Raw genomic sequence first — 27729 nt, forward strand, 5'->3', positions numbered from 1 at the left:
ATCCTGTACACCTCTATCATGTCTCCTCTCATCCTCCTTCTCTCCAAAGAGTACAGCCCTAGCTCTCTTAATCTCTGAGCATAATCCATATTCTCTAAACCAGGCAGCATCCTGGTAAATCTCCTCTGTACCCTTTCCAATGCTTCCACATCCTTCCTATAGTGAGGTGACCAGAACTGGACACAGTACTCCAAGTGTGGCCTAACTAGAGTTTTATAGAGCTGCATCATTACATCACGTCTCTTAAACTCTATCCCTCGACTTATGAAAGCTAACACCCCATAAGCTTTCTTAACTACCCTATCTAACTGAACATAGAACATAGCACAGTATAGGCCCTCAGCCAATCTTTTAACCTACTCTAAGAACAATCTAACTCTTCTCTCCCTCGTAGCCCTCCATTTTTCTTCCATCTGTGTGCCTATCATGCCAAGTACCAAGATATTGCTTGAGGGCAGCACAGTGGCATAGCTAGAAGAACAGTTCCCTCTCAGCTCTATTGACCCAGGTTTGCTCCTCACCCCGGTGCTGACTACGTGGAATTTGGGCCTCCGCCTGTAACCACGTGGGTTTCCCTAGGGTACCAGAGTTTCCTCCCACATCCAAATATATGTGAATTGGCAGATTGATTGGCCACTTTATTTTTCCCCAAGTGTGTCGGTGAGCTGTAGAATCTGGAGGAGCTGAGGGAAACGTGGGACGAATAAAATGGGATCATTGTTGGATCTGTGTGATATTTGGTGCACTTGCGGTGGACCAGAGCAAGGAGCCAGCATCCTCTGTGACCATAACCTACGGCTAGTGAACCACACCTGGTCCCTCAATATCACTTCCCTGAATAAGAAGGCACAGCAGCACCTCCACTTTCTGAGGAGATTGAGGCAAGTGAGGGTGCCCCATTTCCACTCCCCCACCCCCAGCATCTTAACTGAATTTTACAAGAACACCATTGAGAGTATCCTGACAAACTGCATCTCCATCTGGTTTGGGAGCAGAGAACATCGGACTGGAATTTCCTACAAAGGACTGAGAGAATCAAGAAAATTATCAGGAGCACTGAACACGCAAGGCCCTTAGTATTAACAAGGATCCCACCCGATCATCCAGCATCCTCAGACACCCGACCATCCAGCATCCTCAGACACCTGTCCATCCAGCATCCACAGACACCCATCCATCCAGCATCCACAGACACCCGTCCATCCAGCATCCACAGACACCCGTCCATCCAGCATCCTCAGACACCCGTCCATCCAGCATCCTCAGACACCCGACCATCCAGCATCCTCAGACACCCGTCCATCCAGCATCCACAGACACCCGTCCATCCAGCATCCTCAGACACCTGTCCATCCAGCATCCTCAGACACCCGTCCATCCAGCATCCTCAGACACCCGTCCATCCAGCATCCTCAGACACCCGACCATCCAGCATCCTCAGACACCGGTCTATCCAGCATCCTCAGACACCCGACCATCCAGCATCCTCAGACACCCGTCCATCCAGCATCCTCAGACACCGGTCTATCCAGCATCCTCAGACACCCGTCCATCCAGCATCCTCAGACTCCCGTCTATCCAGCATCCTCAGACACCCGTCTATCCAGCATCCTCAGACACCCGACCATCCAGCATCCTCAGACACCCGTCCATCCAGCATCCTCAGACACCCGTCTATCCAGCATCCTCAGACACCCGTCCATCCAGCATCCTCAGACACCCGTCCATCCAGCATCCTCAGACACCCGTCCATCCAGCATCCTCAGACACCCGTCCATCCAGCATCCTCAGACACCCGTCCATCCAGCATCCTCAGACACCCGTCTATCCAGCATCCTCAGACACCCATCCATCCAGCATCCTCAGACACCCGTCCATCCAGCATCCTCAGACACCCGTCTATCCAGCATCCTCAGACACCCGTCTATCCAGCATCCTCAGACACCCGACCATCCAGCATCCTCAGACACCCGTCCATCCAGCATCCTCAGACACCCGTCTATCCAGCATCCTCAGACACCCGTCTATCCAGCATCCTCAGACACCGGTCTATCCAGCATCCTCAGACACCCGACCATCCAGCAGGAGATTCCGATGAACAAAGAGAAGAATGGTCAGGATGGGAAACAGCTTCTTCCCTCAGACCTTTAGGTTTCGGAACTTCCAACCACATCACATTTGAAGTGTCACTGGATAATTTGTACTACACCCTACAATATTTAATCTGTACATTTTTTACCAATGCATAATTCATTTGAAGATTTAATTCTTACTTTACTATGTTATTGTATGTTATATCTGTGTTATGTGCATTACTGTGCCTTAGACCCTGGTTTGGAGAAACGTCGTCTCGTTTGACAGTGTACATACACCGTATATGGTTAAAAGACAATAAACTTGACTTGAATTCTTGTAGCCCAGAAGCCACTGTGACTTTGCAATGGAGAATTCAGCAATAATATCATAATATCACAATGTGACCTATACTGTATGTTATGCTGTGGATAATCACAGGATTATTCTCACTCAACATCTAAGTCAATGCAATAACTGAAGTTCCTTCCAATTGCAGTGCATATATGATGTTTGGAATGCCGTCAAAGATACACTGTGCCATAGGGCTGCTGCAATAAAGTCAATTCTTTATACTCAATACAACCATGGCCCTCTGACATAGTAAGTGACAAGCATCCAGTTCTTCTGAAATGGACTGTCTGTGACCTCCCTAATGCAATATTAGATGATAAACTGGGATATGCCGCAGTCTACGTCAATCCTGATGTTTACTATTGGCAATGTTTACAGCTCTGCTGTGGGAGCTTTTGCTGCAATATGTCAGATGGGTCAGTGAAGAGTTTTTAACTGAACTACAGACACCTCACTCACAAACCTTCACGGAGATTTCAAGAGGAGAGTTGTTCCCTGAAAGTACTGGGTGGTTGTGGGCTTGTGTTCAAGGCTTTCCCCTCCTTGTTGTTCCTCATCTGCCTACTTGCCTTCACTCATTCTGCCAATTACTCTCCACTAAGGAGGGTCCTTTGTCAGCATCCAGCTGATAATTAACACAATCTCCTTCAGTTCCTACCATGAGGTAATACACATATTGATGCACCATCAATAACTCACGCTGAGACTTAGGAAGAAATATCGGCTTTTATTGACTGAAGAACAACACTACATCCTGGGAAAATGAGGGAGAGCAGCAGACCACAGTCGCCTTTATACAGGGGTCTGTGGGAGGAGCCACAGGAGCAGTCAAACAGGTATATCTAGTTCACCACACATATCTTACCATTTTCAACAAGATCTCGAACCACCAATCACCAAGCCTCCAAATCTAAGCAATACCCTATAAACTAATTCATGTAACTTAAGTATAATAAATTATCTTATTTTTTGGTACAAATGTGAGTTGCTACTTGCTGATGAATCTTCCAGGTCTGTTTGCAGCATTGCTGAATTCTAATTTGGCAGAATTGCTATTAAGTCAGTGTTTCAATCTGACTGATGCCAGAATCTGCCCACTCTCCATGTTCAAAGAAAGCTTTAGAGTTGCACACTCTAATGTCCTTCACAATATAACAACCATCATGACCATAAATATGCATATACATTGGATGCTCTCTTAAAATCAAATTGACGCCAATAGCAACAAATCTGTTTCTTTCCAGCTATGTAATCTATGGTGATAAATAGCTTAATAGCAAAACTACACAGGCTTCAGTTCTGAAAGCCTAGAACTAGTCCTAAAATTCAGAATTTCAGCTGTACTGTGTCACATCTTTGACTATTTAAAAACGTCTTTTTAATTTGCTTTAATATAAGCATGATGACCCTCACTCAATAATTCAGGAACTGCTTCATCCCCACCACTATCTGTCAAATTTCTGAATGGTCCATGAACACATGAACACTACCTCATTATTCTTTTCTTTGCACTAATTTTGTAATTTATAATAATGTTATGTCTTTGCACTGTTTTGCTGCTGCAAAACAACAAATGTCATGTCCTATAAGTCAGTGATATCAAATCAGATTCTGATTTTTAGATTGCATTAAATTGTAATTGAAAAGAATTGTAGCCATCTTGTGGAGATTTGTTGTAGTTACAACTAAATTAAAGGTCTCTGGTATATTGTCTGGAATGACAAAAAAAGAAAAATAAGAGCTTTACAAAACCCAAAACTTAAATTAAATGAATTAAATACACCATTTTCTTGTTAACAACCAAATTTTAATGTTTAAGAAGCAAGAAAAGATGAAAGAAATTTAATATTGGAAAACCAGAGCAGAAATTGATCATTGGTATGGCTGTTCTACGACTTTAAATTGAGTGGTAAAGCAAATTGTGAAGAACACACAGAGAGTCTGTAGAGAGATATAGATAGGTTAAGTGAGTGGGCAAGGGTCTGGCAGATGGAGAACAATGTTGGTAAATGCGAGGTCATCCACTTTGGAAGGAAAAATGAAGAAGCAGATTATTATTTAAATGATAAAAAATTTGCAGCATACTTCTATGCAGAGGGATTTGGGAGTGCTTGTGCATGAATCGCAAAAGATTGGTTTGCAGGTGCAGCAGGCTATCAAGAAGCCAAATGGAATTTTGGCCTTCATGGCTAGAGGCATTGAATATAAGAGCAGGGAGGTTATGCTGCAACTGTACAGGGTACTGGTGAGGCCGCACGTGGAGTACTGCATGCAGTTCCGGTCTCCCTACTTGAGGAAGGATATACTGGCTCAGGAGGCAATGCAGAGGAGGTTCACCAGGTTGATTCCAGAGATGAAGGGATGAGACTGTGAGGAGAGATTGAGTCGCCTGGGACTGCATTCTCTGGAATTCAGAAGAATGAGAGAAGATCTTATAGAAACATATAAAATTATGGAAGAGACAGATAAGATAGAGGCAGGAAAGTTGTTTTCACTGGTAGGTGAGACTAGAACTCGGGGACATTGCCTCAAGATTTGGGGGAGTAGATATAGGATGGAGGTGAGGGGAACTGTTTTTCCCAGAAAGTGGTGAATCTGTGGAATTCTCTGCCCAATGAAGCTGTGGAGGCTACCTCAGTAAATATATTTAGGACAAGGTTGGATAGATTTTTACATAGTAGGTGTATTAAGGGTTAAGGGGAAAAGGCAGGTAGATGGAGATGAGTCCATGGCCAGATCAGCCATGATCAGGCTCGATGGGCCAGATGGACTACTCCTGCTCCTATTTCTTATGTTCTATAAATTTGAGCACAAAGGTATTCCTGAAAAATACATTGCCAGAATTAAATTAGGCTATTATTATGCTCCAGGTCATAAATTAAAACAGTAATCAGATATCTTAATTATGTCAATTATGACTAATGACTTTCTGAGATCTTCAACAAGAAACTGGACTACACTGAGCTGTGCTGTTCTCGTACTTTCAGGACAGACGAGGACAGCAGTAAGGAGCTGACATTTTGGACGGAGGTCCTTCATCAGGACTGGAAAGGAAAGGGAAGAAGCCAGAATCAGAATAAGGTTTATTATCACTGGCATGCGACGTGAAATTTGTTAACTTAGCAGCAGCAGTTCAATGCAATACATAATCCAGTAGTGAGAGAAAATTAATAATAAATAAACAAGTAAATCAATTACGTATATTGAATAGATTTTTTAAAATGTGCAAAAACAGAAATACTGTATTACTGTATTAATACTGTAAATATTTTTAAAAAAGTGAGGTAGTGTTCAATGTCCATTTAGGAATCAGATGGCAGGAGGAAGAAGCTGTTCTTGAGTCGCTGAGTGTGTGCCTTCAGGCTTCTGTATCTCCTACCTGATGGTAACAGTGAGACTTCTCCGTGGATTGTCACCTTGTCGTGGTGGAGAAGCTTGTGTGGTCCTGAGATCCCGAGAGCGATGCCGTCTTCAGCTATGCTGCTGGTAGGGTCACCCGTGGCGGTAAGGTCGAGGGTGAGGTCCCTGACAAAGAACAATCCAACCAAGACCTCAACAGTGGAACAGGCGGATGAAGTTACTTCGAACTCAATGGCTGTGAAGGCAGATGAAGGCTGCAACAAATCCATCAGCTCCAATCGTCGCGGTTTCCATGCCATTGGAATCAGTTGGTTGATTTGTGAAGTATCGTGTGCTTCTTGGAGTGCAACATCAAGTACACGTTAAGCAAATACACACACCAGCGTCTTCGCTCCGTGGGCCTAAATAGATCAACGGAATGAAGACCATCATCCTCAACCTCGAGGGATAGCCATGACGACGATGAACAGTGAGAAAAGGTCATGCCCTGGGTGCTAGAAGTCCTTAATAATGGACGCTGCCTTTCTGAGACACCGCTCCCTAAATCTGTTGTGAGTTCTTTGTAGGCTAGTGCCCAAGATGGAGCTGACTAGATTTACAACCTTCTGCAGTAGCCCCTCCATACCAGACAGTGATGTAGCCTATCAGAATGCTCTCTACAGTGTCATTTTCTTTGTATGTATCATGGGTTACTAAGAACAAACCATATTCCGGAAGAATTAAAACTAGAACTTTTATTTAACAGCAAACAGCAACCACGTTTAACACACAAGCTTCTCAATCATTCTGTCAGTTTTGTGCATGCAGTCACGTTCTGACACATGACACATGATATCACCACATCTTCCTTTCCTTTAAAAAGAAAACAATTAGCAACATTAATCAAAACAAATACATAATTTAACATGTCTATATCAGTCTCTTTGGGGGTTTATGAACACAAGTAGACCTTCTAAGTGGTTCACACAGTTCTTGTGTTTCATTGTTATTTCCTGGTCTGCATCAGTTAATGGAAACTCTGAAGTTGGCTCTTTCTTGAGGTCTTTGTGATTTCTTCTTAACACTGCTCCTTTTTCTGTTTGGACCATGTATGATCTGGGTTGTACTTCTTCAAGTACTGTAGCTTTCTGTGTCCATGTGTTCATTTTGTCTTGTATCCTCACTTCATCTCCTTGGTGCAGTTCAGGTAATGGATGAGAACATTCTGTCAAAGTATGTTTTCTGCTTTGCTTTGTGTTCATCTTTCCATCTTTTCACTTGTTCAGCTCCCTCTGTTCTCAGAAGGCTCTCATCTATTGGCAGATTGGATCTCAAACATCATCCCATCAAGAGCTGAGCAGGTGAAAATCCACATTCAAGTGGAGTACTGTGATAGGCTAACAAAGCTTTATAAAAATCACCTCCACTATCTTTTGCTTTGTGCATCAGTTTCTTGATAATTCCTACTGACTTCTCAACCAATCCATTGGACTGAGGGGAAAATGGACTAGATGTTGTAAGAACAAAGCCCCATTGATGAGCAAAATGTCTCATGCATTCACCATTGAATTGTGGACCACTGTCTGTGAAAACTTCATCAAGTACACCATGTCTGGAAAAAAACTGATTTCATGCATGTAATTACATTCTCTGCTATTGTTCTGCCCAAACCACACACTTCAGGATACAAGGAGTAGTAATCTGTTATTAATAGATAATCTTTTTTTTCAGTTGCAAACAGATCAACGCCTACATTCTGATAAGGTCTCTCAGGACTAGAATGTGGATGCAGTGGCTCCTTAGGATTGTTAGGTTGGTATTTAAAGCAAATTCAACAAGAAGACACCAATTCTGCAATTTCTTGATTCATCCTGGGCCAAAACATCACTTCCCACACCCTTCTCTTACATTTTTCAATACCTAGGTGGCCTTCATGAATTTTCCCAAGCATTTCTTTTCGGAGACTTTTAGGATTCACAATTCTGCTACCTTTGTACAATATCCCATCCACAACTGAAAGTGCTGATCTGTCATTCCAATATTCTTGTACTTCTGAGGTACAGTCATGCTTATTATTAGGCCATCCAGCCATCACCACTTGTATTACCTGAGTGAGAATTTTGTCCTCCGTCTCAAAATTCAGCAGATCCAACTTTTTGGGAGCAACAGGTACAGTTTCTGTGACCATATGAATAAATACCTGAACATCAATAACATTCTTGTGACTGTCTTTTGTTGTTGGATCCACAGCTCTGGAAAGTGTGTCAGCCATGTACATGAATTTTCCAGGTGTGTATGACACATTCAACACAATTCTTTGTAATTTGATCATCATTCGCTGAACTCACAAAGGACAGGCGCTTAAAGTTTTGTTAAACAATACAGTCAGAGGCTTATGATCGGTTTCAACATCAATAGATTGCCCTGACACAAACTGATGAAATCTCTCACAAGCAAACAGAATACTGAGCAATTCTTTTTCAATTTGGGCATACCTTGTTTCTGGATCAGATAATGCACGAGATGCATATGCCACTGGTAGCCATTCCTGATCATGTTTTTGGAGTAATACCGCCCCTAAGCCTGCTTGAGATGCATCACATGAGATTTTGATGGGTCTGTCAGCATCATAGAATTTCAACACAGGTTATTTGGTGAGCACTTTCTTGAGATTTTGCCATGCCTTCTCCCGTTCATGATTCCAGCTCCATTTGTTTTTCTTTTCTGTTAGTTGCCTGAATGGAGCAAGCTGTTCCGAAAGATTGGGTATGAATTTTCCCGTGTATTTGACCATTCCCATGAACTTTTGAACATCCTTTTTACATTGTGGTCTTGGCATGTTCTCAATAGCAGAAACCTTCAATGGATCAGAACGCACACCCTCATTGCTGATGATATCACCCACAAAGGTAAGTTCAGTCACTCCTAGCTGATATTTGTCTTTATTCAACTTCAGGTTTGCCTTGCGTGTTGCCTCTAAGACTTGTCTAAGTCTGGTGTCATGCTGTTGTTTAGATGATCCCCAAACAATAATACCATTATTATATATCATTAACAATAACATTAGCAAACTGTGACATAATTTCTTCACGAGTAGGCAATGTGAAATGCTCTCTTTTAATGGCTCGAGTCAAGGCTCTTGGATCCAGGCAAATCCTCAGTTTTCCATTTTTCTTATCAACAATAACAAGCGAATTGACCCATTCAGTTGGTTCATCAATTTTTTTGTATGACTCCTAACCATTTTGTCAAGCTCTTTTCAGTTGATGACGTAATGCAAAAGGCACTTTTCTACCTGTATGTACTACAGGTGGCACTTTGTTGTCAATTTTAATTGTGTGCTCTCCTGGAAGACAATCAAGCCCTTTGAACAAGTCCTCGTACTCTTATCAAGTCACTGTATTCTGACTCTGTGTCACTGTCCAGGACTAAGACTCTTTTCACCAAACTCAGTGTCTCATAGACAGATAAACCCAATATTGACTGTACATTCTTAGGCACAACCACAAATGAAAGCATGTGCACCATATTTTTGTGTGATACTTTTGCCACACATGTTCATGTCTGCACCTGAATACCCAGTCACTTTTATATTTGTCTGATGTAGCTTTAATGCATTGAACTTGGATTCTGCAAGAACATTTACTTGTGCTCCAGTATCCAATTTAAACAGAATATTGTTTTGGTTCACTTGCAATGGCATAGACCAGTCATTCTTACTTTGTTTGTTTTCACAAAGCTCATCAATATAAAACTCCTCACGTTTTACTTCTACTTTCAACTTCTGCAACACCGTGAAAAATGATTGCTCTTAGCACAGTTGATCTCCTGGGACCTTTACGCACAACAGACTCTGGAGTTTAAAAAGAATGGTGCCAAAAACAAAAGAAATCCAGCAAGTGAGCAAAAACATCTTGTTAACTCCACTCGCTGGATGTTTTTTTTGTTTTTGGCACCATTCTTTGTAAACTCCAGAGTCTGTTGTGCGTAAAAATCCCAGGAGATCAGCAGTTTCTGAGATACTCAAATCACCCTGGGCGGTAATTAGTTTGGTTATTTCAGCTTTTTTCTTAAAGATGTGCTGGGAGCGCACCGGCTAGCACTGCACCCCGATGCCTGCTACTATGATGGACTGATACCGAGGCTTGGGCCTGCTCCGGCATTCCGATCTAAGGACTCATTACTGTTGCTCGCTTCTATTGTTTGCGCGATATATGTTCCCCCCACCCCTTTCTCTACACATTGGGTGCTGGTCTTTTTTTAAAGTGGGTTCTTTCGGGTTTCTTGCTTTGTGGCTGCCTGTAAGCAGACAAATCTTAAGGTTGTGTGATTCATACGTTCTTTGATGCTAAATGTACTTTGAAACTTTGAAAATACAGTATATTCAGTAAAAGACAAGAATGAAGAAAGGCAAAGGTGTGAGGATACTAATCAATGAAGCTGCTGCTGGAGCTGATGTACTTTCACATTCAAAATCAGAATCTTTTTGGTTAGAGTTAAAGACCAATGCCAGATCCCTATAGTTGCTTTGTTAATACTACAGTGTATAAGATAGAGCAAGGCAAAGAGGGGAGGAAATTAGAAGGCAGATTGCTGAGAGATGTAAAAACTTTAGAATGGTGAGTCATTCAATCATTCACAGAGAGCTTATCATTTTCTTCTTACCCCATCTTAGCCCTGGGTGTTGGGACTGGAGGCAAAGCTTGGGACCGGTTCTGCTCTGTGGTGTTTACTCTGCTCTCCTCGGTACTGAGGTACTGCTCTGGGCTTAGTGTCTGGGAGCTTCGTCATGATTTGCCCCGCTGTGTAATGAACTGAGACTGAGGCTATGGACAGCTGCTCTGGCCTTCAGGTCTATGGACTCAATGTTGTTCAGAATGCTGTTGCTTACTTTTATTGTTTGCGTGTTTTGTATTATTTCTCTCTCTCTCTCTCTGCATTGGATGCTAGTCTCCCTTTTCAATTGGGTTCTTTTGGGTTTCTTGTTTTGTGGCTACCTACAAGCAGACAAATCTCAAGGTTGTAAATTTATACCTACTTTGATAGAAAATGTACTTTGAATCTTTGAACTTTGAACCCTAGTGGAGCATGGGTCGCCAACAGCAGCTCTCCTGGGCCAGTCCTTAATATTGTCCCCATGTCTAGCCTACCTTCGAAGACTTCTCCCAGCGATGAGGTCTTTGGAGCTTCTGTTGCTGTTTCTGTAGTGCTGGGATTTCAGGAGATGGGGATGCTAGCCACATGCCCAAAGTTCCTCCTTCCAGCTCCAGGCATGGGACAGTCCATGGTGGTGCTGAAAACTTTGCTATGTCAAGTAAAATTATTATGGTGTTTGTTTTAGTATTTAGGTTGAAATCATCACTAATAAGCTGCCCGAAAGCAGATTAGATTGTAATGTGCAGGCCATTGGGATTTTGCAGAATTCTGCTATGTATACTTTGGAACAAACATAAGTAATGTTCATTATTTGACTTTTGTGTAACATAGCTTTCCATGAACAGACCAGCTTGGAAACTCACCCAAACTTGTGTTGATACATAGTATGACGATTTAAAATTCTAGACATGTGAATGGAATCGATAGATGAGAAATTACAAATCCATTTCTGCTCGTAAGTTAACTCTGACATTAATTTATTTCAAAAGTTATGCTAACAAAATTCCAGGCTTTCATCATATCACAATATAGAGTGTCATTTCTTGAAACAGGATTTAAACTGATTATCCTCCTGTGAAATCATTTAATTCCTCTCTTGCTTTTGAATGGATTACTGTCTAATCTCTTTCTCTAAGTATATATTTTACAACTCAGAGTCAAATAATAAGGTTAACAAATGTTCTGCTATCAAAGAGCTATTGCTTTCTTGAGGTGGCATTTTTGGAAGAGTGCAGTATGTCCACCAGATGGCCACAGAGGCAAAAGAATCCAGACTTGGATCTCAGTCTTGAATCTCAGCAATCCTACCAGGAACCTGTATCAATTGTAAATTAGCATTAAGATGGTAACAGTCTGCATTCCACAAACAGAATTAGTTGCAAGAGCGGAGAACATACACTCAGTGGCTACTTTATTGGGTAGCCTGTACATCTGCTTGTTAACGCAAATATTTAATCAGCCAATCATGTGGCAGCAGCTCAATGCATAATAGTATGCAGACACGGTCAAGAGGTACAGTTGTTGTTCAGACCAAATATCAGAATTTGAAAGAAATGTGATCTAAGTGACTTTGACTATGGAATGATTGTTGGTGCCAGATGGGGTGGTTTGAGAATCTGAGAAACTGCTGATCTCCTGGGTCATTCACACTTAACAAGCTCTATCATTTACAGAGAATGGTGCAAAAAACAAAAAAAAAATCCACTGAGTGACAGTTCTGTGTGCAAAAACACCTTGTTAGTGAGAGAGGTCAGAAGAGCAAACACGAGGAAATCTGCAGATGCTGGAAATTCAAACAACAACACACACAAAATGCTGGTGGAACACAGCAGGCCAGGCAGCATCTATAGGGAGAAGCACTGTCGATGTTTCGGGCCGAGACCCTTCGTCAGGACTAACTGAAAGAAAAGTCCGACCACATCTTACTGGGGACCTTCAACCCATGTGTGTGTCTATCTGTTCTGTTCACCAACTATCCAGATAAAACATAGAAACATAGAAAATAGGGGCAGGAGTAGGCCATTTGGCCCTTCGAGCCTGCACCGCCATTCAGTATGATCATGGCTGATCATCCAACTCAGAACCCTGTACCTGCTTTCTCTCCATAACCCCTGATCCCTTTAGCCACAAGGGCCATATCTAACTTCCTCTTAAATATAGCCAATGAACCGGCCTCAACTATTTCCTGTGGCAGAGAATTCCACAGATTCACCACTCTCTGTGTGAAGAAGTTTTTCCTCATCTCGGTCCTAAAAGGCTTCCCCTTTATTCTTAAACTGTGACCCCTTGTTCTGGACTTCCCCAACATCGGAAACAATCTTCCTGCCTCTAGCCTGTCCAATCCCTTTAGAATTTTATGTTTCAATAAGATCCCCCCTCAATCTTCTAAATTCCAGTGAGTATAAGCCTAGTCAATCCAGTCTTTCTTCATATGAAAGTCCTGCCATCCCAGGAATCAATCTGGTGAACCTTCTCTGTACTCCCTCTATGGCAAGAATATCTTTCCTCAGATTAGGGGACCAAAACTGCACACAATATTCTAGGTGCGGTCTCACCAAGGCCTTGTACAACTGCAGTAGAACCTCCCTGCTCCTGTACTTAAATCCTTTTGCTATGAATGTCAACATACCATTTGCCTTTTTCACTGCCTGCTGTACCTGCATGCCCACCTTCAATGACTGGTGTACAATGACACCCAGGTCTCGTTGCATCTCCCCTTTTCCTAATTGACCACCGTTCAGATAATAATCTGTTTTCCTTTTCTTGCAACCAAAGTGGATAACCTCACATTTATCCACATTAAATTGCATCTGCCATGAATTTGCCCACTCACCTAACCTATCGAAGTCACCCTGCATCCTCTTAGCATCCTCCTCACAGCTAACACCGCCGCCCAGCTTCGTGTCATCCGCAAACTTGGAGATGCTGCATTTAATTTCCTCGTCTAAATCATTAATATATATTGTAAACAACTGGGGTCCCAGCACTGAGCCTTGCGGTACCCCACTAGTCACTGCCTGCCATTCTGAAAAGGTCCCATTTACTCCCACTCTTTGCTTCCTGTCTGCCAACCAATTCTCTATCCACATCAATACCATACCCCCAATACCGTGTGCTTTAAGTTTGCACACTAATCTCCTGTGTGGGACCTTATCAAAAGCCTTTTGAAAATCTAAATATACCACATCCACTGGCTCTCCCCTATCCACTCTACTAATTACATCTTCAAAAAATTCTATAAGATTCATCAGACATGATTTTCCTTTCACAAATCCATGCTGACTTTGTCCGATGATTTCACCTCTTTCCAAATGTGCTGTTATCACATCTTTGATAACCGACTCTACCATTTTCCCCACCACCAATGTCAGACTAACCGATCTATAATTCCCCGGTTTCTCTCTCCTTCCTTTTTTAAAAAGTGGGGTTACATTAGCCACCCTCCAATCCTCAGGAACTAATCCAGAATCTAAGGAGTTTTGAAAAATTATCACTAATGCATCCACTATTTCTTGGGCTACTTCCTTAAGCACTCTGGGATGCAGACCATCTGGCCCTGGGGATTTATCTGCCTTTAATCCCTTCAATTTACCTAACACCACTTCCCTACTAACATGTATTTCCCTCAGTTCCTCCATCTCACTAGACCCTCAGTCCCTTACTATTTCCGGAAGATTATTTATGTCCTCCTTAGTGAAGACAGAACCAAAGTAGTTATTCAATTGGTCTGCCATGTCTTTGTTCCCTATGATCAATCAGTTCTGCGTGAATCACCCGCATTGCATACTGGGAACTGAAGTTCTTTATTATGTACAGACATAATAACTCAGTACCTTCCTCAGAAAAGACCCCAGTTATCCAGAAACCTGAACCCCTGCCCCCTGCACCAGTTTCTCAGCCACACATTTATCTGCCAAATGCTCCTATTGCTACCCTCACTAGCATGTGGAACAGGGAGAAATCCAGAGATTACTACTTGGATGGCTATGACACGATTCTAGACACACCAGTTAAAATGGTGCCAGGCACAAAGGCAGCAAGTGTGCAGCAATAAATGTGTAAGCATTTGCCGTTCATTAGCTCCATTCTCCCTGAGAATGAAGAGCTAATACAGGACATGTACATAGCTTTTTGAACTATTGTCCCTATTTCCATTCACTGTTCTCACTCTTATACTGTTATTCCATCTAAACATCTTTGCCTCTCACTTTGCTCTTCTGCAAGTTGAATTCAGTTATTTCTTTCCATTTTATGCTTATAATGTGGTTTGTTGCATGGTGGTGTCTGAAAAGAGGATGCTGTCCAGGTTGCATGCCATCTTAGACAATGTCTCCCATCCACTCCATAATGTACTGGTTAGGCACAGGAGTACATTCAGCCAGAGACTCATTCCACCGAGATGCAACACTGAGCGTCATAGGAAGCCATTCCTGCCTGTGGCCATCAAACTTTACAACTCCTCCCTCGGAGTGTCAGACACCCTGAGCCAATAGGCTGGTCCTGGACTAATTTCCACTTGGCATAATTTACTTATTATTATTTAATTATTTATGGTTTTATATTGCTATATTTCTACACTATTCTTGGTTGGTGCGACTGTAACAAAACCCAATTTCCCTCGGGATCAATAAAGTATGTCTGTCTGTCTGTCAAAATAAGTGCCTTCTGCTTTGATGCTGTGTATTACTGAGGGAGTGGTGTATTGTTGGAAATGGTACTTTTTATGCAGCACATTAAACTTCCAATTTATTATAAAAGAGTGGGATTATACCTTGGATTCCTAACAAGCACAGTTGTTCCTCATCACCAGTATCACCAAAATAGGTTGTCATTAGATGGACATTATATCACAACCATTTTTTAAAATCTTGCTGTGCATATGTACTTGTATATTGGTTTTCAGTGTTTCTGACAATACAAACTAAATATCAAAAACTATTCTTTTAACTTAAAGCAATTTGAGACCTTTCATGGGTTAAGGGTGAAAGGTGAAAAGATTTTGGGGAACATGAGGGGAAATCTCTTCACTCAGAGGGTTGTGAGAGTGTGGAATGAGCTGTCAGCACAAGTGGTACATGTTATCTTGATGTGGATGTTTCAGAGAAGTTTGCATAGGTACATGGATGATAGAGGTATGGAGGGCTATGGTTCTGATGCTGGTCGACAGGATTAGGCACAGACTAGATGGGCCAAAGGGACTGTTTCTGTCCTTTACTTTTCTAAGACAATGACTTAAGATTATGAGAAGTAGTTATAAAAATACTTTCTTTTTTCTTTCTGAATCAGGAGTGTAGAAAGAAGCCAACTGTAACCGCTGGAGTGATTGTCTGATGGTGATATTGTGAACTGTTAATGTCAGCTAGGGGGATTATTCTCATTGGAGCACCTAATGAAATAAGGCCACATTGCTCATTTATTCATGTAACTCAGCAAAATAGTAAATTTGGTTAAAATCTTCATAGCAAAGTGTTTATGCCATTGCTGCTGGCAATGTAATATCAGTTGTAGAAATATCTGTATCAGTCTCTGAGCATGATAGCTTATCTGAATGGGTTGGGTTTGGAGTGTAGCTGGAAGTTCTACAGGTATTCATGGATGCCCATCGGTAAGTATAGGCCTTCTTTATTATTTTCTTTTATATCACCAATGTCAATTTTTGCTCCAATGGCAGCTGCATGTGTTCCTGCTTTTAAAAAGTAATGTTTTGGAGAGCAGAGATTTCTAAGCTCAAAGTTGTGCAGGTTTGCAAAGGCCCTGAGTTTATGCCGTGCTCAGTCTATGGTTTTTGCTACAGATTTTGTTGCAGGAGTGATCATGGCACTGTGGCAGCCATCACAGAGAAGCCTGGCTTCCTGCATTGTTGTAATCCATTGCTCCTCAGAATACTGAGAAGTACTGTCCTGGGCGCAGGAATTCCGACAGAAAGATCCCCACGACCTAGACCCTTGAGGATGATCTTTTCTCCAGCTTCTCTTCATCTTTCTCTTACCAGAGTGGAATTTCCAGAAGGAATTGCACCCACCGCTACCAACCAATCCGTAAGGAGAGTGCTTCCCCTAATTTGTTGAGAGTTACTTGTAAGTTAACTCAGCCAAAAATAAAAGAAGCCAATCAAAGCAAAATAGCATGTAAATGAAAACCACAGCTCAGAACTTATACCTATTGCAATTTGTGGACAAGTTGAAAAGCTGATGGTTACAATATAAGTAGAGATGGAAGTGATCTCTTGGTTGTGATTGGACAGTTGGACCCTGTTGGTTACACTAATGAGAAAGTTACTTATTCCCGAAACTTTGAGCATCCATTTCCCTCTATAGATGCTACCTGGAGGTACCTGGAAGAACACTGAGTTCCTCCTGCATTTTCTGTGTTGCTCCAGATTTCCAGCATCTGCAGCCTTTGCCATGATCCCTGCAGAAGGCTGTCCATGTAAGTTGAGCACCACTGGAATTGGGAAATGGGCAGAATTGCAGTAGTAAATCAGCCTCCCCTTGCTTCAATTCCTAGCCAATTGTCATATCACTTTGCAGAATGAAGTGTAGATTGCAGATTAAGTAAAGGGAAAGAGAAAAATGTAACAGGGAAACAACAAAACAGAAGTGAAAAGAAAAACAAAGAGGATGAGGGAATGATGATAAAAACAAGCTACCAAGCACAATAGCTATCTGAGGGAATGGTTGCCAAAAACTTTACGCCCAGATCAATTTTCCTTTCTCTTCAAAACAATAGAGAAGAAAATCTTTTGCAATGTGTAACAAGTGATTGATATAATACCACCAACTGATTATCTGCTAAAGATGTTTAAAATTTGCCTAAGATGTTCAATTTTTCTTACAAATACCTGGGGTGATCTATTAGAATTTACTCACAGCTATGAATGACATTTCGAACAATGAAATCTAGAAAAAGTTTTTCATCAATTTTTATTTACCACTCATGGAACACAGTTGAAAAATTATTATTGTACTATTTAAACAGTCAACTTTCAATTGATAGTAGCTTGTGGATTTCAAAGTGGATGGCAAATCGACGGCGGCACATTTTACGTATCAATCTTACAAAGTTATTTTAAGCACAGATTCAATACTATTGGTAGGTTTGGTACAATACAATGCAATGTAAAATTAAACAGTTAATCAATTATGTTTTATACTGCATAGAAAGCTGTTCAGTTTTCCAAACAATTTATTTTTCAACAAGCTTAATTTAGTTAACTAACCCAACAGATAATAAGCCTCGTTTTCTTGCTTATTAAATAGCTTTCCAACTATGCTGTGGAATTACTGATAAAAGGCTAATTTTAACATTGCCAGTGATGTAAATAGGGAGATATCAGATTGGCTGCATGTTCAACTTCTACCACTATATTTTCTATTGCCTGAAGCAAAGTTGACCTCAATGGACCTTTAAAACCCTAACATTTAAAAAAATAGAATAGTTGCAGAAGAGTTTTTGGTTCCTCTGCCACAGGGTTTTGTAGATTTTGATTTTGTCAAGCTAAACGTGTACATTTAAGGCAGTTTTAAGCTTGACCATAAGGTGAAATACATGTTATTTTAAAATACCAATGCTGTTAATTTTATATTTTAAAACAGCATTTTAAATACTAAATGCACAGCACTAATATTTTATTTTATTGATTTAATAAGAAAGTTGTGCTACAATTCTTTGAATATATGGGACATCAAAAATTGTTGAAATTCCATTCATAAGAGGGAAATTTAGAGCAGGGACAACTGAAGATCCTCTTTGTCATAAAGACACTAAAGAAAGTATTAAGTCTCTTATTGCTCTTCCAGTTCTAGGCCAGTTCTTTATTATAAAACATTGGCCTTCCCAGTGCACACCAAGAGTGAACGTTACATTAGAGGGAGCCATTTAGATGGACACGTAACGTAAAAATTTTTACTCTTCATGTATATGAAGGATGTAAGTAAGAAAGTCAATTCAATTCAGGATGTATATTTCTGTAAGCACCTGCTAGCTTCAATCAGATATCCTGGGTGCTCTCAATTTAAAATTGCAGTTAGCACAGTAAGGAAGGATGGACGTGTTCCATTCTGATTGTTGCGACAATTAAGTTTTTCTTCGACCGATACCTACATCTAATTTTCCATCTAACAGCAAACTTGACTTTGATTATTAGGTAGGCAGCATAGGTTGTTTAAACCCACCCCATCATAGTTGTGTGATACAACCAATGACACCAGAAGCTGCAACAGTAAGCCCATAGGTTTAATGGATAAAATTGGCAAAATGACTTTAACAATCCAAACCAAAGTTTCAAAGCATTTTCACACTGGGTTTCATCATTTTGATGTCATATGGCCATAGAGAGGTACAGTAGTTTTGACCCATCAAGTCCATGCTGAACATCATTCACTTAAACTAATCCTAAATTAATTTCATTTAAAAAAAAATCTTGCCCCACATTGCCATCACCTCCTCACACCTGATTCCACACCTTACCTACAGAGTCAGTGTAGTTTACAGTGGCCATATAACCTACCAACCCACATGTTGTTGGGATGTGGAGGTAAAGCAGAGCACCTGAATGAAGCCCACACACTCATAGGGAGAACATGCAATCTCCACAGAGACAGAACCAGAGGCTAGGATTGAACCCACATCGCTGTGAGAAAACAGCTCTACTAGTTGCTCCACTGTGCTGCTCCTTTTTGCGGCTCAAGCAGATACTATAAAGAATTATAATCTAATTTCAGTGGATTTACATCATCTGTAGACCTGTACATCAAAACTTTAGGCAGAGAATTTCTCTTGCTTGAAACTACAGAGGAGATTGCTGTGACTTTGTTCATTCTTGCTCTGGACAGCTGAATTTCTCACAACTAAGGAGCAGCGAATGGATTTTCCACTGAGGGTTTCTGTTATGGTTTGCCAGTGCTTGACAGAACAGTACAGATTTTACAGAAAAATAGTCATCCTGTAAGCTTCAAGGCTTCTAAGAGACTTTTCACTGAACAAATGAGTATTTGTTCCTTATGCCATTCTGTACTGTGACAATTAAACACTCCAGAAAAGGATGAAGTGTTCGAAGATTTATATGATGAAATAAAACTTAGAACAATTTTTTTTCTGTATAAAGGACTTCTTAATTTGCTGTTATTCCTTTTTCTTAGGTAACTTTCTTGCCTACCTAGAATTTCAGTCACAGGAAACTTATATTTCGGTCACTGTGCAGTTAAAATATATTGAAGGATCAATCATGAACAGTGAACAGCATTTCAGGTGCAGTACATGATCCAGCTTGAAATAGCTTCCATGTCTGAGACCCATACTTCTCTGAGCACATAGCAGTTATGTCAACTGGTGTGCACCACACTTTTCATATCTCAGCTTCAACAGTGGAATGTGAGTACACAGATACATCACTAGAGATAGGAGAGTCCACAACAACCGCCCAGATGTAATAGGACAGGATAAATTACACAGGGAAGAAGGCCCCAACAAACTATGGATTCACTTTCAAGGACTCGTCATCTCATGTTCGTGACATGTATTGCTTCTGTACTTATTATTATGTTGTATTTTTATTTTTCTCAGCTGGTAAATCCTGAGGTATTGCTCATTTCTCAATCACTAGGAACTTGCAGACTATTCTAGAGTTGTTTAGTATTGTGGCTTTCTGGAGATTTACATAAATATTGCTGTGTAGCCCTAATTGTTTAATGTTATTGTGTAGTGACTTCGGAATGATACCAGTTGTAAATATTGGGACGAGGGGTATACCCTGTTCATGTTCCATAGTCTTCCAATTTCCTCTTTTATTTCAGCATATTTCTGGTGTTTTTTTACTTATTGATTTCCGTATGCTGTGTGTGTGTTTGGAATGGCTATATCATGGCATGGTAACGTAGTGATTTACAGTACAGCTGACCTGGATTCATTTCTCACTGCTGCCTGTAAAGAGTTTGTATATTCTCCCTGTAACCACATGGGTTTCCTCCCACAGTCCAAAGACGTACCGGTTGGTTGGTCATTGTGAATTGTCCTATGATTAGGCTAGGGTTAAATCGGGGTATTGCTTGGCGGTGTAGCTCGATAAACTGGAAGGACCTATTCTATGTTGTATCTCATAAATATATAAAATAAATCTATTAAGTAAATTGGTCTTGCTTGTTTATTCTGTAATATTATATCCAGACAGTTATTATATTACCTAATGTCCCATCCATAATAATGGATCAGTCATAATATAATTTGTTGGACTCTGACTCTGAAACTGGATCAGGCTTGTATTTGTAGTAAGGTATGTTGTCTTTTATGAGTTAATATCTTAGAGCAAGATTTTGGTGAATGATGGATCTCACTTGATTGTGCCTGTGTAAGCAATCAGATTGAGTTAAACTGCTACAGGATCCTGTAATGTATTGGATTGTTTCTGGTTTCTCTTGGCATTTTCTGCATTTATCAGCTTGAATTTGTTTCTCTTTTGTTATGTATTTTTGATATTTTTTGTGTTAACCACCTGAATTGTCATGAAGAACCCCTATTTCTGGAAAGAGGCCCCCAACTCTGAGCCAGGCGTTCCGTGTTTCCTTGTTTACTGATTGTGGACCCTGTTGGCCCAATCTTTCATTGATTCTATTATGGTTTTTGGATTTAATGTGTATGCCCAGAAGAAAATGAATCTCAGGGTTCTATACAGTGACCCTATATGTACTTCGATAACAAATTTACTTTAAACAGTCAGACCTTTCTGGGTAGCGGGAAAGGTCACTGAGTGCATGTGTGTGTTGAGAAGGAGGTGAGGGCAACCAACCTTCCCCTCAGATGTCCTTAGTTACAGCCACAAACTTCAAATCTGTGGACCGCTATTTCCATAACCACCTTGACTTCCTTTACAACAGATCACTCAAAGATCTTTCAAGCGTTAATATTCCAGAAAATTGATAATATATTGCCTCTAAAATGTTTTTCAGCGACATGAAAATTACAAATGCAAATTACTCATTAAGATTATTCATCCCATCTTGCATCACCTACTTTAGGAAGGTTACTTTAAGTAGAATTAACCAAAATAACAACAAGGAACAGGGAGAAAAGCTCTCAAACCCAATTGTGTAATTTTGAGAAATTTTTTCCATTTGAACATCCATTAAAATTAATTTGCATATCACTAAGTAGGAAACTCTGCCATAAAGCGATAAAATTGAGCAGCTGTTTAGAATTATGGATAACAATTTGCAGTGATAACATAAGCTACTTAACTTACTGTGCTAGTTTCTTGAAAGCCAGTTTATCAAATACACCAAATGGAAAATCCAAGTCATAGATGTTATTAAAGATGATTTTAAAGAGTTTTCCTTGTCATATTTGAGAAGGTATGGTTTGACTAACATAACCAAAAAGGTGCTGGTCACAAAAATTACCATTTTAATCAGTGTCCAGTCCACCACCCCTGTTTAACCCAATTTTAGACCATAAGACTTAGGAGCAGAATTATACTGCCTATCAAGACTGCTCTGCCATTTGATCATAGCAGATTTATTATTGCTCTCAACCTCCTTCATTTGCCTTCTCCATTATCCTTGAAGCCCTTACTAATTAAGAATCTATCAACTTCCGCTTTAAATATACCCATTGACTTGGCCCCCACAGCTGTCTGTGACAATTAATCCCACTGATTCGCCATCTTCTGGCTAAAGAAATTCCTCCTCATGTTTGTTCTAAAGGGAAATAAATTCATTTTAAATAAATGGCAATGACTTAGAATGGCTTTTCGGGACCATTTGCTAGTTGAATTAGAATATAGTAGTCGGTTTCTTAATAAATAAAAAGATAGATTTTTTAAAAAGTTTTACAATGACCTTGATAAAGGCTGAACATTGATCACCTTGGAATACAGCAAATAATGGACTGGCAAAATATCACAATGAAAATATTTTGATTAGTAAGGGAGTTAATTTATAACTTTCAGCAGTCTGAGTCTGCAGTTCTGAATCTGCGTAAAAAATCACTAAAGCTTGTATTGCACTGAATGTAGTTTGCACTAAAAATTCCACAATTTCAGAGCTACTATTACCGATATTGAAAAAGATACAGAACAACCAAGGATGAAATTCAGGCCTCTTTGTTTAAGGCACAAATTGGAACCATGTTTAACTTATAAAAATACCTAAATGATTGACTAATCAGAGTTTACCTAGTAAAAAGGTCACCATTTGTGATTTATTGTGCATAATTACTAATGCCCTAATAACTGAACAATTTAAGACTGTTACACTTTCCGCAAACTTCTTCATTTCTCCTCTAGTTTATATTAATTATAAATGTGGATTTTTAAAAGTAAATCCAAGCAGCAAAGAGCAATAAGCAGAAAAATAGAATATTGATCTGTTATTGTAATATTACAAACTCAAAATACGGTAGAAGCTGGAGATTTGAAATAAAAAGAGGAAGTACTACAAACGAATTTCAAATATTGACTATGCATATTTCTCCATAGATGCTTCATGACTTCTGAGTGTTCCCTGCACTTCAGTTTTTGTATATTTCCAGTATGTCTGGAAAATATCCCATGACCTTTGATGTAATCATACATCCTATTCCACCAAATTTGATATTGAAGTACTGATGACCATCTCCTCTTGGAGCCAAGCAGTTATCTGTGGCATCGGCATAAGTGCTGTAATTATGTGACACTGACTTCTGTCGTGCCTGTGGATGTATTGCCATGTTAAAGACACGAGGAAAATAATACTTTGTTTAGTTTAGAGGGAAAATGCCATCAAAGCAAAGGGCCAAAAATTATTTAAGAAACAAAATGTTGAGGACCTCATGAAGATATAGATTGGAGTCCTCAGAGGAAGAAGAGTAAACATGTAGTCATTGACTGTGTGGGATGAAGTGAGTGCAATCTCCTGTAAATATTGCAGATATGTTACTTATTTTTGGCACAAGAGCCTGCTCATGTGCTACCTGATGCAACAGATGTGTTTGTGTCTGAGCTGCCTGGGGCTACGGTTTATAAATTCCAACTGTTATGGAAAAATATATGCGATCAAAATGTGATCATTATGATCAATAGCACCCTTATGACTGTCCTATTTGTTTCTCTATATTTTAATATCTTAACTAAGTACCTTGAAGTTATGCCTGACATGATTGGCAGGGATTTTAAATAAATGATTAGCACCACATAAGCTTTAAGAACTAAACTGCCCTCGTTATCCAGAGCAGAGCTTATTAAATTATTTGCAATTGCTTTAATTAATGCTTTCTACAAGCAAATCCCTTAGCTTATCTGACTGTCCCTCCAGTTTTAACAGTATTCTAGGCATAAACCTAAATACACCCATTATGGATAAATAACAAACTGCTTTTCCAAGTCGGTAATGTTTCATCATATCTATGCACAAAACCAGCTGGATACTGCTTTCTATTCTCACCTGCAAATAAAAACATAGCAATATTCTGAAGTTTTATGCTGCTTCTCCTCATAAATACAGTGCCCTGTGTTGATATACTAAAGTTTTGCATTTCCATGAGCTAACTCGGTGAAAGTTAAAAGCAGTAAAATGATAATATTAAATATGTCTGTAAAATGGTAAATTTTTCAGTGATAATAATGGGTATATAATATGTTTTGCAAAGTCTTTTCAGCTGACTAGTAACTCGGTTTGAGGAACTAATGTTCCTATTGTGGCATTGGCAATGTATTCTGTAAACAAATCACTTGAACCAGTATAAGTAGTTTGAAGTTACTCGTGGAAAGCACTGATTGTTGTTGCAGGTTCCTCCATAACTGGGTGGGCAGGCTGAGCACGGTATTCCAACTTTATACGGTGCTTCTCCAATCCAGTTTCCCCTAAACAAATAGTAAAACAAGCTATGAAGTTCCAATGCTTTTTTGACAGAGGTTTAACAGAAAACTTTATATGCAAAATGTAATTAATACATGCTGCTGTAAGACTAAAGAGGAAGGAACACCTATCAATCCTCATAGAAGTAGAGAGAAAGGGAGCAATTTTCAAGTTCCTGGGTGTCAATATCTCTGAGGATCTAACCTGGTCCAATATATGCAGCTATAATGAAGACAAGGCTGTGGCTATATTTCATCAGGAGTTTGAGGAAATTTGGCTTGTCACCTAAAATAGACAAAAACTACAGATATACCATGCAGAGCACTCTGACTGGCTGGTATGGGCTACTGCACAGGACTGTAGTAAGCTGCAGTGGGTTGTAAAATTAGTCAGCTCCATCATGGGCATTGGCCTCTGTAATATCCAAGACATCTTCAAGGAGCGGTGCCTCAGAAAAGCGGCTTCCACCATCAAGGAACCTCACCACCCAGGACATGCACTCTTCTCATTGTTACTTTTTTTTAGTTTCTGTTTTTGACTGCTTATCTCAAATTAACTGTTTAATATACCAATATGCAGTACCTATATATTTTCATGTTTTAATGTTTTACAACATTGAATCAAAATAGATTTAATTTGGCTCTTTTGACACTGATCAACAGAAAATGATTCTTTCGTGTCAAAGTGAAAACTAATCTATATAAACTGATCTAAATTAATTACAAATATAAAACATAAAATAATTGAATACATAAGTATTCACCCTCTTTAATATGACACACCAAATCATCTCTGGTGCAGCCAATTGGCTTTAGTATTCACATAATTAGTTAAATGGAGATCACCTGTGTACAGTCAAGGTGTTTCAATTGATTGTAGTAAAAATACTCCTGTATTTGGAAGGTTTAACTGCTGGTGACTCAGTATCCTGGTAACAAACTACACCATGAAGACAAAAGAATACTCCAAGCAATTCCACGAAAAGGTTATTAAAAAGCACAAGTCAGAAGATGGATACAAGAAAATTTCCAAGTCACTGAATATCCCTCAGAGTACAGTTAAGTCAATCATCAATATGGCACAGCTCTAAATCTGCCTAGAGCAGGCTGTCCTCAAAAACTGAGTGACTGTGCAAAAAGGGAACTAGTGACAGAGACCAGCAAGAGACCTATGACAACACTGGAGGAGTTACAAGCTTCAATAGCTGAAATGGGAGAAACTGTGCATACATCTGTTGCTCGGGTGCTTCACGGGTTGCAGCTTTATGGGAGAATGGCAAAGAAAAAGCCACTGTTGAAAAACTCTCACATGAAATCTCAGCTAGTGTTTGCCAGAAGGCATGTGGAAGGCTCTGAAGTAGGCTGGATGAAGGTTCTATGGCTTGATGAAACCAAAATTGAGCTATTTGGCCACTAGACCAAACACCACACATTATCAAAAACACACCATCCCTACGGTGAAGCATGGTGGTGGCTGCATCGTGCTGTGGTGATACTTAATTGCAACAGGTCCTGGAAGGCTTGTAAGGCAGAGGGTAAAGTGAATGCAGCGAAGTACAGGGAAATCCTGGAGGAAAACCTGATGTGGTCTGCATGAGAACTGTGATTTGGGAGAAGATTTGTTTTCCAGCAAGATGATGAGCCCAACCATTAAACCAAAGCTGCACAGGAATGGCTTTAAAACAACAAAGTTAATATCCTGCAGTGGCCAACTCAGAGTCCAGACCTCAATCCAATTGAGAATTTGTGGCTGGACTTGAAAAGGGCTGTTCACTTATGATCCCCAAGCAATCTGACAGAGCTTGAGCAGTTTTGTAAAGAAGAATAGGGAAAAATTGCAGTGTCCGGATGTGCAAAGCTGATAGAGACCTATCCACACAGACTTGAGGCTGTAATTGCTGCCAAAGGTGCATCAACTAAATACAGACTTGAAGGGGGTGAACACTTATGCTTCAATTATTTTGTGTTTTATATTTGTAATTAATTGATATCACTTTGTAGAGATCTGTTTTCACCTTGACACAAAAGAGTCTTTTTCTGTTGATCAGTGTCAAAAAAAGCCAAATTAAATCCACTGTGATTCAATGTTGTAAAACAATAAAGCATGAAAACTTCCGGGGGGGGGGGAGGTGAATACTTTTTATAGACACTGTATACTTTAATCCAGTTCTTTTTCTATGTTTATCTTGTATTTCATTGTACTGTTGCTGCAAAGTTAACAAATTTCATGACATGTGGCAGTAATATTAAACCTTTCAAGATGGGACCTTAGAAGTGTGCTTCAGAAAGCTTTGAGTTGATGGACCTTATGGAAATCTGGTACTTTATTGCCTGAATACACTTTAGTCTAGAGAATTCAAAGGAAGATAATAGAGCAGGTCTGAAAGCATACCTTGTAACACTTGCTCTTAGGTGTTTAAAATGTGTTTAGCAGTGTGATTAATTACACTAGCTATCAAATCATTGACAATTGTTGGACATATTTTGATATAATTTATATTAAATTGAGCAAAAGTGTTTCATTTATAAATTGCTTAGGAATCTCTGCTCTTTAAGACATTTTCTTTCCAAATGAGAGGAGAAATAGTTCCATTGCTAAAAATTTCACAGCTATTGTACCAGAGCTAATTCATGATGGCTCAATGTGTGAGTAAGGAAAAAACATCTAACATTTAATTTGAGAGTAGGTTTTTAATTAAAGTATTTGCTAACTTGCTCTAAATCATTCTTGTTCAATAGGGACCTTGGGTGCTGACTTGGACATCACTGTCAGTGGGATAGCAATTTGCAATTAACACAAGCCCTTTGATCCAGTGTGGACCACACATGGAATTTACACAGACTGCTTATTAACGTGGTTTCGACAGCTGGCTGCTGCTTACTGCTGTCTTTATTCTCCTACTGCATCACCACCATTTCGTGAGTAGCTATGCAACTCTTCAAGCCGACACAAACTAAAGCCAGCCCGAACCTCTTAAAGGAGAGATGGTGAGAAGTCATCCCAGGGCTCATATCAGTGTGTTTGATAGCCAACGCTGAACAACAGTGAGAAGAGGCACACAGATTTTCAGAACCCCAGAGGGCTTGGTAAAGGACACAGAAAGAGCAGTGGAAGGAAACAGCTATCAAAGTCAACACCAAGTGACAAGGTTCAGTGAAATTGCTGCAAGGCATTCAGTGACCTCACACATGGTCAGATCAATGCAGATTCTCAAAGCTGCCTTCTGCCAACTATGTCCCTAGGCTCACTCATTGTTCACTGTACAGCATTCCTGTCACTTAGGCACTATCAACACCGAGCACTCTTGCCCTCCATTCCTATTCCCAACATACAGTCACATTTTTACCATTATTCCACATTACTTGCACACACGCTCCTTGACTGCAGTCTTGCACGATGTAACATTATCGTTGGGAGGCCCAGAACAAGGTGAACAAAGTTTGTTGGCCCTCTAAGTCGCATTCCTTGCTATGACATCTGT

General features: G+C 40.0%; 1 protein-coding gene and 1 long non-coding RNA gene across 2 annotated transcripts in view; one reads left to right on the plus strand and one right to left on the minus strand.

The window, feature by feature from the left end:
* The window catches only part of LOC140725175 (uncharacterized), a 57745-nt gene that overhangs the window by 6604 nt on the left and 23412 nt on the right, over positions 1-27729 (plus strand). The window lies entirely within an intron of this gene.
* pi15b (peptidase inhibitor 15b) overlaps positions 17321-27729 on the minus strand; it is a 36891-nt gene continuing 26482 nt past the window's right edge. Inside the window, exon 6 of the mRNA XM_073040270.1 lies at positions 17321-24253. Within this exon, the coding sequence (XP_072896371.1) occupies positions 24118-24253 (136 nt within the window). The 3' untranslated portion in view covers positions 17321-24117. The remainder of the gene's footprint in view (positions 24254-27729) is intronic.

This window comes from Hemitrygon akajei, chromosome 1 (assembly GCF_048418815.1).
Source record: "Hemitrygon akajei chromosome 1, sHemAka1.3, whole genome shotgun sequence".
Classification (NCBI taxonomy): domain Eukaryota; kingdom Metazoa; phylum Chordata; class Chondrichthyes; order Myliobatiformes; family Dasyatidae; genus Hemitrygon; species Hemitrygon akajei.